We start from the raw sequence: 13,101 nt of genomic DNA, 5'->3' as shown, positions 1-13,101 counted from the left end.
TATAGCCTACAAAAATAGCTTGGGAAAAAACATTTTAAAAACTGTTGGGGGGGGGGGGGCAATCTTAAAGGGGAAGTAAACCCAGAAAGTTTATTTTGTTGTTTTTGTTCTGTGCAGCCCAACTAGTGTTCTTAATAATGTTTCATTTGTGGATTATGAATTTAACATGCTGTTGACTAAAAATGACATCACACTTGCAGTTCCCAACCAATCACGGCTCAGCTTTAGAAAATTGGTGAGCCGTGATTGGTTGGGACCTGAAAGCAAAATGGCCGCCCCTGAGATGTATAAAAACAGGTAAATGTTGCTTCTTAACTTCTATTCCACAAACGCAATTGTCATTAAACTGCCGTGTTTAGACTAGTGGGGGCGCATACAACATATAACTTTAAACCATAAAGCAAATTGTTTTTTTCTGTTGTTGCTAAAAGGATGTGGATGAAGAGATCGAGGCGGAATACAACATCCTGAGATCTCTGTCCAACCACCCCAATGTGGTCAAGTTTTACGGCATGTTTTACAAGTCGGAAAATGCGTCGGGTGGTCAGCTCTGGCTGGTTCTAGAGGTAATGTAAAAAAACACAAATTGTGTAGGAGTCCATCTTTTTTATGAATGATAATAGACAGGATAGTGGTGATTTGATCAGATTGTCTCTCTCCTCCACAGCTCTGCAATGGCGGTTCCGTCACGGAGCTCATCAAAGGGTTGCTGACGCGAGGCCAGCGTCTACAGGAGCCTGTTATCGCGTACATCTTATACAGCGCCCTTCTGGTAAGCCGCTCATGCTAGCCCGAATCTACATGCTAACAGACCACAATCAATGTAATTTCTTCGATTGGCTTCATTTGTTTTGCACAACAATCACGCTTGCGTTAATCGTAAATGTTCTCTGTCTTGAAAGGGTCTCCAGCATCTGCACAACAACCGAATTATTCATCGTGACGTCAAGGGCAATAACATCCTTCTGACAACTGAGGGAGGAGTCAAGCTGGTTGACTTTGGTAATGTCTTTCTGCTCATTCTGTGCTAGAAATGAAAACATTTTAATAATCAAAAGCATTTTTGAGCTGGTGCACCCAAATGAAGTGACTTTGTAAATAAATCCCAAATTTAAAGATCTCTTCCTTTGTCACCATGATGTCGTTTGATTTCATGGACTGCAGCTTTAACCCGAGGCTATTATTGCTCGTTTAAATTGCATTATTTTGCATATTAAAAGAAAGCTGTTGTGGTAAATGACTCCGGATCCCTCAGGCGTGTTTATATCCTCTGTGTCGTGGAGATGAAGTGGACTCATGCTGATAAAAATCTGTCCTACATTAATTGAAATGATCGCAGGCCTTTTGTTGTTACCGCTTGGCAGGCTCCCTCAGCAAATCATATTTATTTTTTAACGCAACTATTTGTCTCATCGCTTTGAAATTAAAATTCCTCATTTTTCAGGAGTTTCAGCACAGCTGACCAGCGCACGATTGCGAAGGAACACATCCGTCGGGACTCCATTTTGGATGGCACCTGAGGTCAGTTACTTTTGCTTCCAAAATGTCCGACATGAATCGTTACAAAGGAGGAGTGTGAGCTTGAGCTATTTCTGTACGCCTCTCCCCCGTGTCATTATGTATTCCCCTCCACGGGAGCACCCCTTGAGGTCATCCCAAGGTTAATAGCTGGGAGACCGCGGCCCGTCACTTTCTCCGTGGCAGAAATGAAGTGCCATGATGGGGGCTGTAAGAAAAGCACCTCGGGGGCCATTAGAATAAACTCAGCTGTGTCAATTATAATTATTGACTGGGAGATTCACTCAACTGCCCAGTAAATGCGCAGTTTGTCATTTCCGATCCCAGTGGGCTTTTCATCATAATAAAAAAGACAGGTTTGATGATGGATTGTTGTGGGTTTTGTTTTGGTTGTTAATCAAGCACCGGTGTGTTGATAGCATTCAATTGATCGCATTTAAAGCAGCTTTGTGTTATCGCTATGATGTCTCTTTTAAAGCTCCCGTGGTAATTTGCTAATTCACATGCATGATTGCAGTGCGCAAATTAATATTGTTACATGGTTGCGTAAATCCTTTCTCTGTCAGCTTTTTAAGCAAAATGAAAAATGGGTGTCGTAATGTTCTGCCAAGAATTTCACATCATTAGAGCCTTGATTGATTACTCAATTTAATGCAGAAATAATTTTATGACTTAAGGTACATCTGCAGAATATATAAGAGCTCATAATGTGCCGTGCATTGTCGTTGTTTGGATTATATAGAGAAAAAGGTTTAGTCACTACCTCTAGATACCACAAGATGGCAGCAAAGCCCCTCTTTGAAACTCATTCCAGAGTTTCTCTGCACAGTCTTGAAGATTTTGCCAAGATACAAATTAAGTGTTGGACAAGGAATTGCCTCATGAAATGTCTGACTTTAAAATAGACTTTGTGGTGATCTCATGTCGCGTGTACATCTGTTACCAGGTGATAGCTTGTGAGCAGCAGTATGACTACACGTACGACGCCCGCTGTGACGTGTGGTCTCTGGGCATCACCGCCATCGAGCTTGCGGATGGAGATCCCCCGCTGGCTGACATGCACCCAGTCAAAGCTCTCTTCAAGATCCCACGGTGAGCCCACTAGAGGGAGCCCACGAGCTTACTGTAGATACACATAGTTAATCTTTTTTTTTTTAATGTACACAATCACATAATCATCCGCGTCTGATTGCAATTTGCATCGGTGATGATCTCCATTCCAGGGTGTGCGCCGCCTCTCACTCTCTTTCTCTCTCCAAGTCAGCCGGTCTAGGCTCCTTCTTTCCGAGTACCTGCCGGAATCAAAATAGATAGTTTGCCCTTTTGTAGGGAAACGGCGACCGTGCAGCGATGCTTGCCGTATGAATCACCGCAAACGTGTTGAACCGTGAAATGATTCTGTTAACATGTCATTTATCTCAAATATATTTTTGCCGCCACTGCGTCACGGCAGACGAAATGGCCAAGAAATCTGATGTAAATGATGACTCGTATATGAATGACTTTCCAAATACGGAAATGTGTTCCACCTTTGAGTTTGAAGTGCGGCTGCGCAGTGATTCATGAGCGGCTCGGATGAATTCATCTTTGTGGCGTTTAATGATTGTAAAAACTTGATCTTTTTTCTTATTCAATGCTTCACAAGGTACAGGTGAAGCTACGTCCTTGACTTGCTAAAGTGTGACTTAACTGACATAATTCCTGTATAGAATATATGTTGTAAAACTCTACTAAGAAAATACACAACAATCAAGTTCTCACTTTGAAAGAATATTGACCGATACTCTCTGATTGGATTATCGATTGAATTATTTTAGTCCCCGCATCCATCTGCATCAGTCTGTTCGCTCCCGCCGGTGTGATTACAGTATCTAATAACATTGTTACGGCTGTGCGATGGGAATTTGTGCCCAGCTGGAAGTGACTTTAACCCCAGCAGGCTATAAAGATCCTGTGAGCGCCATGAACCGGGAGGGGTCACCTTCGCGCCCGGTCTCGTCTCGCTCGGAGAACATTCGCACGTCCGTGCAGCGTGTTTAAATGGTAGCCCGCTACGGTTGCTCTATCTTTCCCCATCTTCCCGCCTCTATTTGATGAATTGCTACGATGTAATTGACAGATGTGAGCTCATAATATCCATGAGTGAAGGTAATGGAGCATGTCAGAGGGTAAAGTTGTAAAAATCATCAACTGCAAAATTAATTACAAATACAAATATGGCCTTTGATATTTAAATGTGCGCCAGGTTAATATCTCGAGTCGGTTTTCTCTCCGGTGCGCTGCCTCGCATTGTCCATGCAACATCAAACCGTGCGTGTGTGTGTGGTGGTGGTGGTGGTTGTGGTGGGGGCGGGGGGCATAATACTATGTGATGGTTAGAAACGAAGATGGCCAATGTTGTTTGTTGGGTCCAATCATGGAAGAAATATGTAACATGCATCTATCTAAAGTGGATGTCAATGTGAGAGAGGGAGGGAGGGAGGAGATAAATTAAATGATAAGTGGAGTCGTGACAAGATAAAGGGGCACTGAGGAACAGTTTTTTTTTTTTTTCCGCTCCTTAAGAGCTCATTAAAAATTTCAAAACTCACAATGTAGTGGAAACCAGTCTTCCATCACCTTTTTCCCAATCGGAATATTTTGCTCATGCTCATGGACAGAGCAAGCAAATTCAGTTGAAATCTGTCCAAAAATAACTTACACCTAATGACCAACAGGGGGAGACAGAACATGAATTGACGACAAAAACAACAAAGACTCAAATATTTTTGAGCAAGTGGGAGGGGTGAGGATATTAGGTGGGGCCAGACGTCACAGCCCAGACACACTTAGCACACCTAGACATCAATTGGCTAAATAGGCGATGGATTCTTCGTCAACTTTTTCAACAAATTTCCTGTAGTATATTCAAATATTTGCATTGTGTAGTGTGACACACTTTATGGTTTCGGACCAAAATTCCTAACCGGATTCAGCTATGGAATCTTATATAGTATATTAAATTAGCACATTTCTACACTACTCCAAACTACAATTAATCTCCCTCCCGGTGTGTCAATCAAAACTATTAAGTACAAACACTTATTATCTTTACCAAGGCAGAATTTCATCTCATTATAATTCAGGCTCACATATTGTTTTTGATGGCCTGTATTTCTTTCTTTTTTTTCTTTTTTTTAATGAAACGCAGGCAAGCACAAGAGATATATAACATCCTGTGGGATGTGGAGGATTATGAAAACTGCATACTGAGTACCGTGCTAAAATATTTCTTTGGTCTCATTTTTGTCTTTCTGCGAGGCTTAGCGCCAGCCGTCAAGTAGCGTTGACACCTCTCTCTGATTTTGCCTCAATCCACACCGAGGAAAGATTTGACAGCCCGGCCCGTGATTTGAATAAGCCATTCATGTTTACAATATGAGCCTCCACTCTCACCAGTACTCAAAAGGTACAAATAAAAGTGCCTGAATTTCCCGAGCACAATAAGCGCACTTTGAGAGCGTTATCGGCGGTGCGTGCGCGTTTCTCTCTCGACGCACTAACGTCTAAGCAAGTGTGTTACGACATCAAGGCGACAACGCGTCTGCGGCGGGCTCACATTAGAGCATCCACTTTGATCTGCACTTTTGCATAAGATCGTCTGTCTGAATTCTTTATCGTGCCGAGCTGTTTCGAATGACAGATTTTCCTCCCAAAAAAGGAACACTTGTATGTATGTCTTCCCGTGGGTTGTTTGGGGACAATTTCCTCAAGCGGCTTTCTTAGACATACAGGAGGTGATGACTATGCTAAAAATGAACATACTGGCTGGCTTTGTCACCTAAAAAGAATCTGCTGTACTATCCGGGTACCTAAATGATTAGCGGCCCCGCCGTTATTCGTCATCTAAACTCCCCCACTGTTCCTGTCACGGAGAGCATGTGAAGACTGCTGGCCTCATTACAGATGGCCTCCGTGAATGTTGCTGACAGAGGCGAGACTCATTCCCATAACTTGGAGCTCCCGGTCACAGATGCCGAGTGCCAAGAACACACTGAGTCACTTATAAAGCTGGACAGACACCAAGTCGTCCCCCAAAAAAAATCCCTCTGAGCATGTGCCAGCCATCATTTGTCAGCTGACTGAAGATACTCTGCCTCTGTCATGTCATTGAAAATCCAGTCTGATGAGAGTTGATTTTATTTATTTATTTGATCTTTTCTGATTTTCTTTCAGAAATCCATCACCTACCTTGCAAAATCCAGAGAAATGGTGCAGAAGCTTCTGTCATTTCATTGGCCAGTAAGTATCAAGCTTGCCATTAAAATCTGTATTTCCATGACGAATACTAATTAAAATTGTTAGTTATAAAATCCCCAATGAATAAACAACAATGCGCGTTTTAATGCGGAGAGATCTGAAATAGATATTTCCCAAAGCAGATTCTATCAACCTTTCGCGGCTTTGTGTTCATTGACTTTTCATTTGTGTAAATCTGCCACGGGGGAACAAAGTCATTCACGTGAATTATTACCTCTATCAGAGACCAATAAATAACTTTTCATTCCCCCCGTTAAAGCTTATAACATCATTGCTGCCTTGTACCTGCTGCTCCAAATATATAACTTTAATGTCTATTACAGGAGTGTGCCGGCCACAACTGGAATTAGGAAGTCCATTTGAGTGGAGAATTATTTGATGCTTTGTGAGGGAGTAAATGACAAATAAATACAGTGGGCTGTCTGCTTTAAGAGCTTTGTATGGTATTGATTAGGCAGGATTGAAATTCAAGAGTTTTTAATACTTTTCAACCTATGCTGTGTCATTGCTACCATTTCCAAACAATGGATTGTGTGACGTGACCTCAGCATTCATCTCATCAAACAAACAAGCCCAACAGAGTTCAATGCGAGGCGGCTGGACAATGTTATCAGGTTCTGCAGACCGTTTGTGAAGCCTATCTTGAGTGTGTGTAGGTAAACGTGTGAGTAGGCTGTTTTCCCGGCATAATAAATCCATCAGCCCTGTCTACACTTGTGCAGCCAAGGAGCTGACTTCGCGTGACAAAGTAGCTCGCCGTTCACAATCCCGCCAGCGCCGCTCTGCTAATAGCGGCAAACCTCTGCTGCTTAATGTCCTGACACTAATGAATTCATGGAATTAACTTTAAAAGCACAAAAAAAGAGGGGGAAAAACGAGATTAGGTGTTTTGAATTAGATGGTTGTTTACTTGCTATCTTGCGTCTGTTTAGTGTTGTTGGAGTCTTTAGCTGCATAGGTAAATGAAGAACATGGATTCGCCCTCTTAACATTAATCAGTAAAAAGAACCCTTTAATATATAAATGCAAAATAGTGTCCAGTCCACTTAAAAGCCCTTATTAATCAGTGAAAAGAACCCTTTAATATTTAAATGCAAAATAGTGTCCTGTCCGCTTAAAATTCCATTTTGAAGAGAAAAGAGCAGGCTAACAGAGATGTCGTGTGGCGGCCATGTTGGCTTTAGCTTAGCATCGCTGGAGGCACGCAGCTCGAAAGGAGTAAGTCGTATCTACCAATTCACATCTATGACTGTTGTTGAATGGAACGGGCGCCTGTCATGTATGTGTACATGTTTCTTGATCATGATATTTTTGGTGAAGTTTACTTTGTGTTTTGTTGTAGCAAGGTGAAAAAAGGAAGCGCGCTAATATGAAAACAACTACATAGCTGCACGCTAGTTCGCTACTCCAGTTAGATATGGCTTTACAAACTTTAAAACTTTTCAGAACATTTAAAGCTTTTCATATCAATTTTCAGTCATTTAGTATTGTACTTTGTATTTTTAGCCAATTAAATTTATTGTACTTGATTCCATGGTTATTTTGCTTACCACAGTAGAAAGCAAAAGAAGAGATTTTGGCAATTTTGTTTTTGCTTAAGCACCACTCTCCAATTGTAATTTAACATTGAGAGCAATGTGGCCTCAAAACCTTTCAGCTCTTTCTTTACTTTGCTTAATCCCATTTTCATCGCACTTCTCTGAAAATGTGCACATGTACGGTGCGAGCTATAAAACCCTGCTCAGGCAAACACTGCACATCCCAGATAGGAAGTTCTGCTGGGCCCTGGCAGGGCTTGTTTGGACTACGGGGCCATGGTGACAGCGCCCATGTGGCGCTCTCTGACTAGATTAGCCACTCACACTTTTAAGGCGCTCACCCTCTGCTGTTTAGGTCTGTCTAAGCGACAACGCCTCTGTTAGTTTGCTTCAATGTTCGGGTGATTGCTCATCATCGCCGGGTTTATTCTGCACTGTGACTCCTGTGAGGTAACCATGTCATTTTTTTTGTCTGCTCTCAAGGTGTCTGATAAAGGATTTCGAGGCACGTCCGTCAGTGACTCATCTCCTGGAGCATCCTTTCATCAAACAGGCCCACGGCAAAGATGTGGCCCTTCGACAGCAGCTGGCGGCTCTTATCAAAGAGCAGCAAGAAGTGGGATGTGCGGCCAGAACTAAGTAAGTCTATTTTCTTTTGCTCTCATAAGACATTTCAACAAACACGACAAAGCTGCCGCTCCAGAAAAACTCACCGGTGAACATATTTTACTCCAGTAGGGGGCAGGCTTTCATCTTTTTTTTGCATTGAGACGATAAGCAGGACGTCACAGAATGTGATTAAAAAGAAGTTAGGGGAGTGTGACTAATTCAGTGCCAATGATTGTTGCTGACTAACCACACTTTAATAAATACACTCATGCAAGTGGACTTGAGAGCTATAAGCACAAAGAATAAGTTCATCTGATTGTGTCATGTAATTGATTTTAGCTGAAATACACATAGGTAATTAATTACCTACTAGTTTATGGTGTGTACAGGTTTAAAAGTGATCACGGAAAATGATCATAACTCATCATGTCTTTTGGCACTACTTAATGAGGTAAATAGTGGGGACACAATGAAACGAGTCTTTAATGACTTTTAAAAAGCTAATGTTCACTTTAAGTCTAATTACTTCTTAACCACTCCAAATTACAACCGCAGTAATAGTAAACACTGTGATGAATTAGTACCACTTACGCATGTATAAGGTGAATTTTTTTCTTTTTTTTTGCATGTACATCTTGTGCATTGCATGTCATTGAATTGTACACTCAAGACAGCCGTCTGTCTTTGACTTAAAAAAAAAAGCCGATATTTGCACTGGTTTCCCCTCTCGAAGGAGTTCACCAAGCCTGTCCTTGACTGAGTGTTTTGATGTGGTGCCAACTCTGTTTACTCCCGAGAGCATTGCAGCCCGCTGCCTGAGCCTGATCCCGAATTCCTGTCCTCAGTGAAAGTGGATAATGGGATTAGCAGCTTGTAGGGCGAGAACTGGGCTCGCCCGCTTTAGTCTCTCGTGCCGCAGATCGGGCACACAATGAATCCAGATAAGAAGAATAAAGACATGGCGAAGTTAAAAGTAGCTGCTGTAGGTGCAAAACTGGGATCTTCAAAGGAGCCGAACGGCAGAAGTCGCGTAGACTGATGAGCATTCACTCCATCCGTGGCTTTGTGTCAGCAGTCCATTCAGAATATGAAATACAGGCAGAGGAGGAAGTGACGCATGACCTCAGGCAAATTTTCATAACATGCGGAAAAGATCAAAACAGACATCCAAACCAGGTTATAATATCATTTACACATAGACTCTATAATCAGCAGCCATATGTTGTTTTTCATACAGGATAAAGAATACATGCCTGCATGTGTCAATTATTTAACGCAGCTCTCGTCAGATGGGCCTGGTGTTCCTAATATTGTGCTTGCGATGTCTCACTAGAATGCCTATTTGACACATTCTTGATCTCCCTTGAGCTTTTATACCCACTGGAGCTCTTTTGTGCTGTGAGGAGTCAAGATGGTGGAATGAAGTACAGCTGGAGTGTGTGTTCACTCGCCCTCCCCTGGGAGGACCACAAAGGAGTGACCCATATGTCCCATTCAGCCTGTCGAAAGTGCGCTTAAGAGAAGCTTCCGGCATGATCACGTCCTCGCTTTCATACGTTTCAGGCACGGACGCATCAATACTCGTAAAACGCTCGTCATAGAGAGCAGTGCCGATGACGATCTGGTCAACCTGGAGTTCTTGGATGAGGTGAGATTTAACGCGGTTACCTCAAAGCCCATCGATGTTCCTTAAGGGTAACGTGTTTTCTGCAGGAGATCATTATTGGCCATCTCCACAAGAGGTATGCCGAGCTACAGGTGTACACGTACGTGGGTGACATCCTCATTGCGCTCAATCCTTTCCAGAACCTTAGCATCTACTCTCCACAGGTTGGTGACTCAGGTCAAGTTTCCGAAATTTTATTAAGCCAAGGCACAAAACCCCGCAGCACACGACACAGAAGAAAATGTTGCAAAAAGTAATAAATGGGTTATTTAATTATTGATTTAAGATAACAATTATGTGTATGTATTTATTTATTCATTTTTTATTTAATTTATTTATTCATTACGTTACTTGATTTTATTACTATTTATTATTACTACTATTATTATGTGTACTCTGTTATAACTAGCATGTTTGTCACGCTCAAACTCGTGTTAAATGGTAGTCAGCACACACCTGCCACTATTTCAAGTGACAATTTTTTTTTTTTCTCATCTTGCATATATTTTTTGTACTGTCTCGTTTTAGTTTTCAAAGCTGTACCACGGGGTGAAGCGGGCCGACAACCCACCTCACATCTTTGCAACTGCCGATGCAGCCTACCAAAGCATGGTGACATTCTGCAAAGATCAGGTACAGCACTCCATGAACACTGGTTCTCAAATTGGGTACCCTAAGGGCCCCCGAGCCTCAGGTTGAACACACCTGCCTTAAGGTAGAAATTGCATTCTCTGACCTCACAAATTGGAATAGGTGGACAAGAATGTGGTTGAAAGTATATTTCTTGATATAAATAGTGTAATTTCTTTTTTAAATTTATTTATGGGTCTCTTTGTTTTTAGTGCATCATCATCAGTGGAGAAAGTGGTGCTGGTAAAACCGAGAGCGCTCATTTGATTGTTCAACATCTCACCTTTTTAGGAAAGGTATGTTAGCCAATGACCAATTATTGTAAATCTACCTTTAGAAGTGATTGGGAAAAAAAAGATGTTTTGTTGTCTTTAGGCAAACAATCGGACATTGCGTGAGAAGATCCTGCAGGTGAATCCTCTCGTGGAGGCTTTCGGCAACGCCTGCACGGCAATCAATGACAACTCCAGCCGCTTCGGAAAGTACCTGGAGATGAAATTCACGCCCACCGGAGCCGTCATCGGTGCCAAAATATCGGAGTACCTGCTGGAGAAGTCCAGGGTCATCAAACAGGCCATGTCAGTGTCACCATGCACATTTTCACTGTTTTTACTAAAAGTATTGATTTAAACAAAAGTAGTGCTCTGGCTCTTGAACACAATCATTTCACGGCTCCTTTTTTTTTTTTTAACCTGTCACTTGTGTTTGTCTCTCAGGGAGGAGAAGAACTTCCACATCTTTTATTACATCTACGCTGGCCTTTACCACCAAGATAAGCTGAAGACTTACAGGTTGCCAGACGGGACACCTCCCAGGTTGGTGCCACCCTACCGCATGCCGCCAAGCTCCACTTCACTCGCTAATATGAACAATTGCGCAGGTACATTGACAACCAACACCGTAAAGTCATGCAGGACATTATCTCCAGCAAACTGTACAAGGAGCAGTTTGAAGTCATCCAGGAATGCTTCCGGAACATCGGCTTTACCGAAGAGGTCTTTCGGTCTTTCAACATTAAATTCGCATATGTTGGTTGTTTCACCTCCTATTTTTGCTTTCTCTATTTTAGGAAGTCAACTCTGTTTACAGGATTCTCTCGGCCATATTGAACACCGGCAACATAGAATTTGCCGCCATCACATCCCAACACCAAACCGATAAGAGCGAGGTGCCTAACTCGGAAGCTTTGGAGAACGGTGAGACGTGACGGTTGCTCATTTTTCCTAATTTTTAATCGACACAGGCAGTCACAAAGACACTGAAAATAAAAAGGATAAAAAGTCCCACAAGGCACGTATCAAAGCCTTCCTCTTCTTTGCCTCTCCAGCTGCCTCCCTGCTCAACATCGGCTCCGAGGAGCTCCAGGAGGCTCTGACTTCCCAGTGTGTGGTCACCAGGGGCGAGACTATCATCCGCACCAACACGGTAGACAAAGCGGCCGACGTGCGAGACGCCATGTCCAAAGCGCTCTATGGCCGCCTGTTCAGCTGGATCGTCAACCGCATCAACACCTTGCTGCAGCCCGACATGAGCAATTGGTGAGCCAAGCGTGTGGGTGATGAATATCCGTGCGGATGTTCTCGCAAAGCGCCGGTGACCTTTGTAGAAGTCATCAGCGCAAAAACGCAGAGGAGAATATAAATGCGAGAGAAAAAAAGTTTTAATAAATTTTTGATACCGATTGCGTGCTGTGAAAATAATCTTCAGATGATTAAAAAGACTTCAGAGAGACTACAAAGAGGCTGTTCATTGATCCGAAAGAGTTCCTTCATAAATATGTGCGTCATACGTCAAAAACTAGATTCTACTCGTCTCTTTTTGGTATGCCTCATTGCCATTAATAACCCGATAGCGATGGCAGGAAGTGACCTCGCTGGAGGACACATTATGAAATCACGACTCAAAGTTTCAAATTGACACAAGGTTAAGTCAATACGCAGAGAAGCAGAACCATTGATGATGCGCTGATTTGATTTTTTTTTTTTTCCCCCCCACTCCTGTGTTTATGACTTCCCAACAGTGGGCAAAACAGTATTTGGGTTGAACTTGGATTGTCATGAAAGTTTTATCAACATAAATGGCTGCTGGGATTTGCACGCTGTGTTCTAATAAGTTTGTTTGTCCCGCTTTTTGTTGTTGTTGTTGCTTTGAAGTGCCGCGGAGAGCGGCATGAATGTGGGAATCCTGGACATCTTTGGCTTCGAAAACTTCAAGAAGAACTCCTTTGAGCAATTGTGTATCAACATTGCCAACGAGCAGATCCAGTTTTACTTCAACCAGCATATTTTTGATCTGGAGCAGGTGAGATGGACACCAGGCACAGTTTATATGTGACTTGAAAGAAATATAAATAAATATAAATAAATATAAATAAATAAATACCGTATTTGCCGGTGTATTGGTCGACCTTTTTCGATCCAAAATCGACCGAAAAAAATCGACCTCGACTTATACACCGAGTCATAAAATTTAACTTCGTATTCATCGCTTCAAATGTGATGGTAACCAAGGCCGTTTATCATGCATCTCATTGTGCGTTGCACTTAGAAAATTTGAACCGGGCGGCGTGCGCGAGTGCGCGGCCCGCTGGAAGTCGAATGAGGCGCCGCCACCACCTCCGCGGTGCTTATAAACAGCCGATCCGCTCGGCGGGGGCTATTTTCGGCCACTTGGCTCGTGCGCACGGCCTCCCGGATGTGCCGGGCGGATGCGCGAGCTCGCCGGCCGCTGGAAGTCGAATGAGACGCCGCGACCACCTCCGCGGTGCTTATAAACAGCCGATCCGCTCGGCGGGGGCTATTTTCGGCCACTTGGCTCGTGCGCACGGCCTCCCGGATGTGC

The 13,101-nt window shown here is 43.0% G+C and overlaps 1 protein-coding gene across 5 annotated transcripts in view; it reads left to right on the top strand.

Annotated features, from left to right (window-relative positions):
* The window catches only part of myo3b (myosin IIIB), a 46,373-nt gene that overhangs the window by 4,236 nt on the left and 29,036 nt on the right, over positions 1-13,101 (top strand). For 4 of the 5 annotated variants that reach the window (XM_088382300.1, XM_088382301.1, XM_088382298.1 and 1 more), the window contains 17 exons: positions 432-566; positions 668-772; positions 903-1,002; positions 1,445-1,521; positions 2,465-2,610; positions 5,734-5,799; positions 7,839-7,994; positions 9,528-9,612; positions 9,678-9,794; positions 10,159-10,263; positions 10,473-10,556; positions 10,636-10,838; positions 10,977-11,075; positions 11,141-11,255; positions 11,330-11,456; positions 11,588-11,798; positions 12,414-12,561. In XM_088382300.1, the coding sequence (XP_088238426.1) occupies positions 432-566; positions 668-772; positions 903-1,002; positions 1,445-1,521; positions 2,465-2,610; positions 5,734-5,799; positions 7,839-7,994; positions 9,528-9,612; positions 9,678-9,794; positions 10,159-10,263; positions 10,473-10,556; positions 10,636-10,838; positions 10,977-11,075; positions 11,141-11,255; positions 11,330-11,456; positions 11,588-11,798; positions 12,414-12,561 (2,079 nt within the window). Of the gene's footprint in view, positions 1-235; positions 298-431; positions 567-667; positions 773-902; positions 1,003-1,444; positions 1,522-2,464; positions 2,611-5,733; positions 5,800-7,838; positions 7,995-9,527; positions 9,613-9,677; positions 9,795-10,158; positions 10,264-10,472; positions 10,557-10,635; positions 10,839-10,976; positions 11,076-11,140; positions 11,256-11,329; positions 11,457-11,587; positions 11,799-12,413; positions 12,562-13,101 lie in introns of those variants that run through there. The other variant, XM_088382302.1, reaches the window with a different exon arrangement.

Source organism: Syngnathus floridae, chromosome 8 (genome assembly GCF_059516105.1).
Source record: "Syngnathus floridae isolate MCC-2025c chromosome 8, RoL_Sflo_1.0, whole genome shotgun sequence".
NCBI classification, from domain to species: domain Eukaryota; kingdom Metazoa; phylum Chordata; class Actinopteri; order Syngnathiformes; family Syngnathidae; genus Syngnathus; species Syngnathus floridae.
The sequence above is the reverse complement of the archived record's forward strand: the minus strand, read 5'-3'. Positions and strand labels throughout refer to the sequence as shown.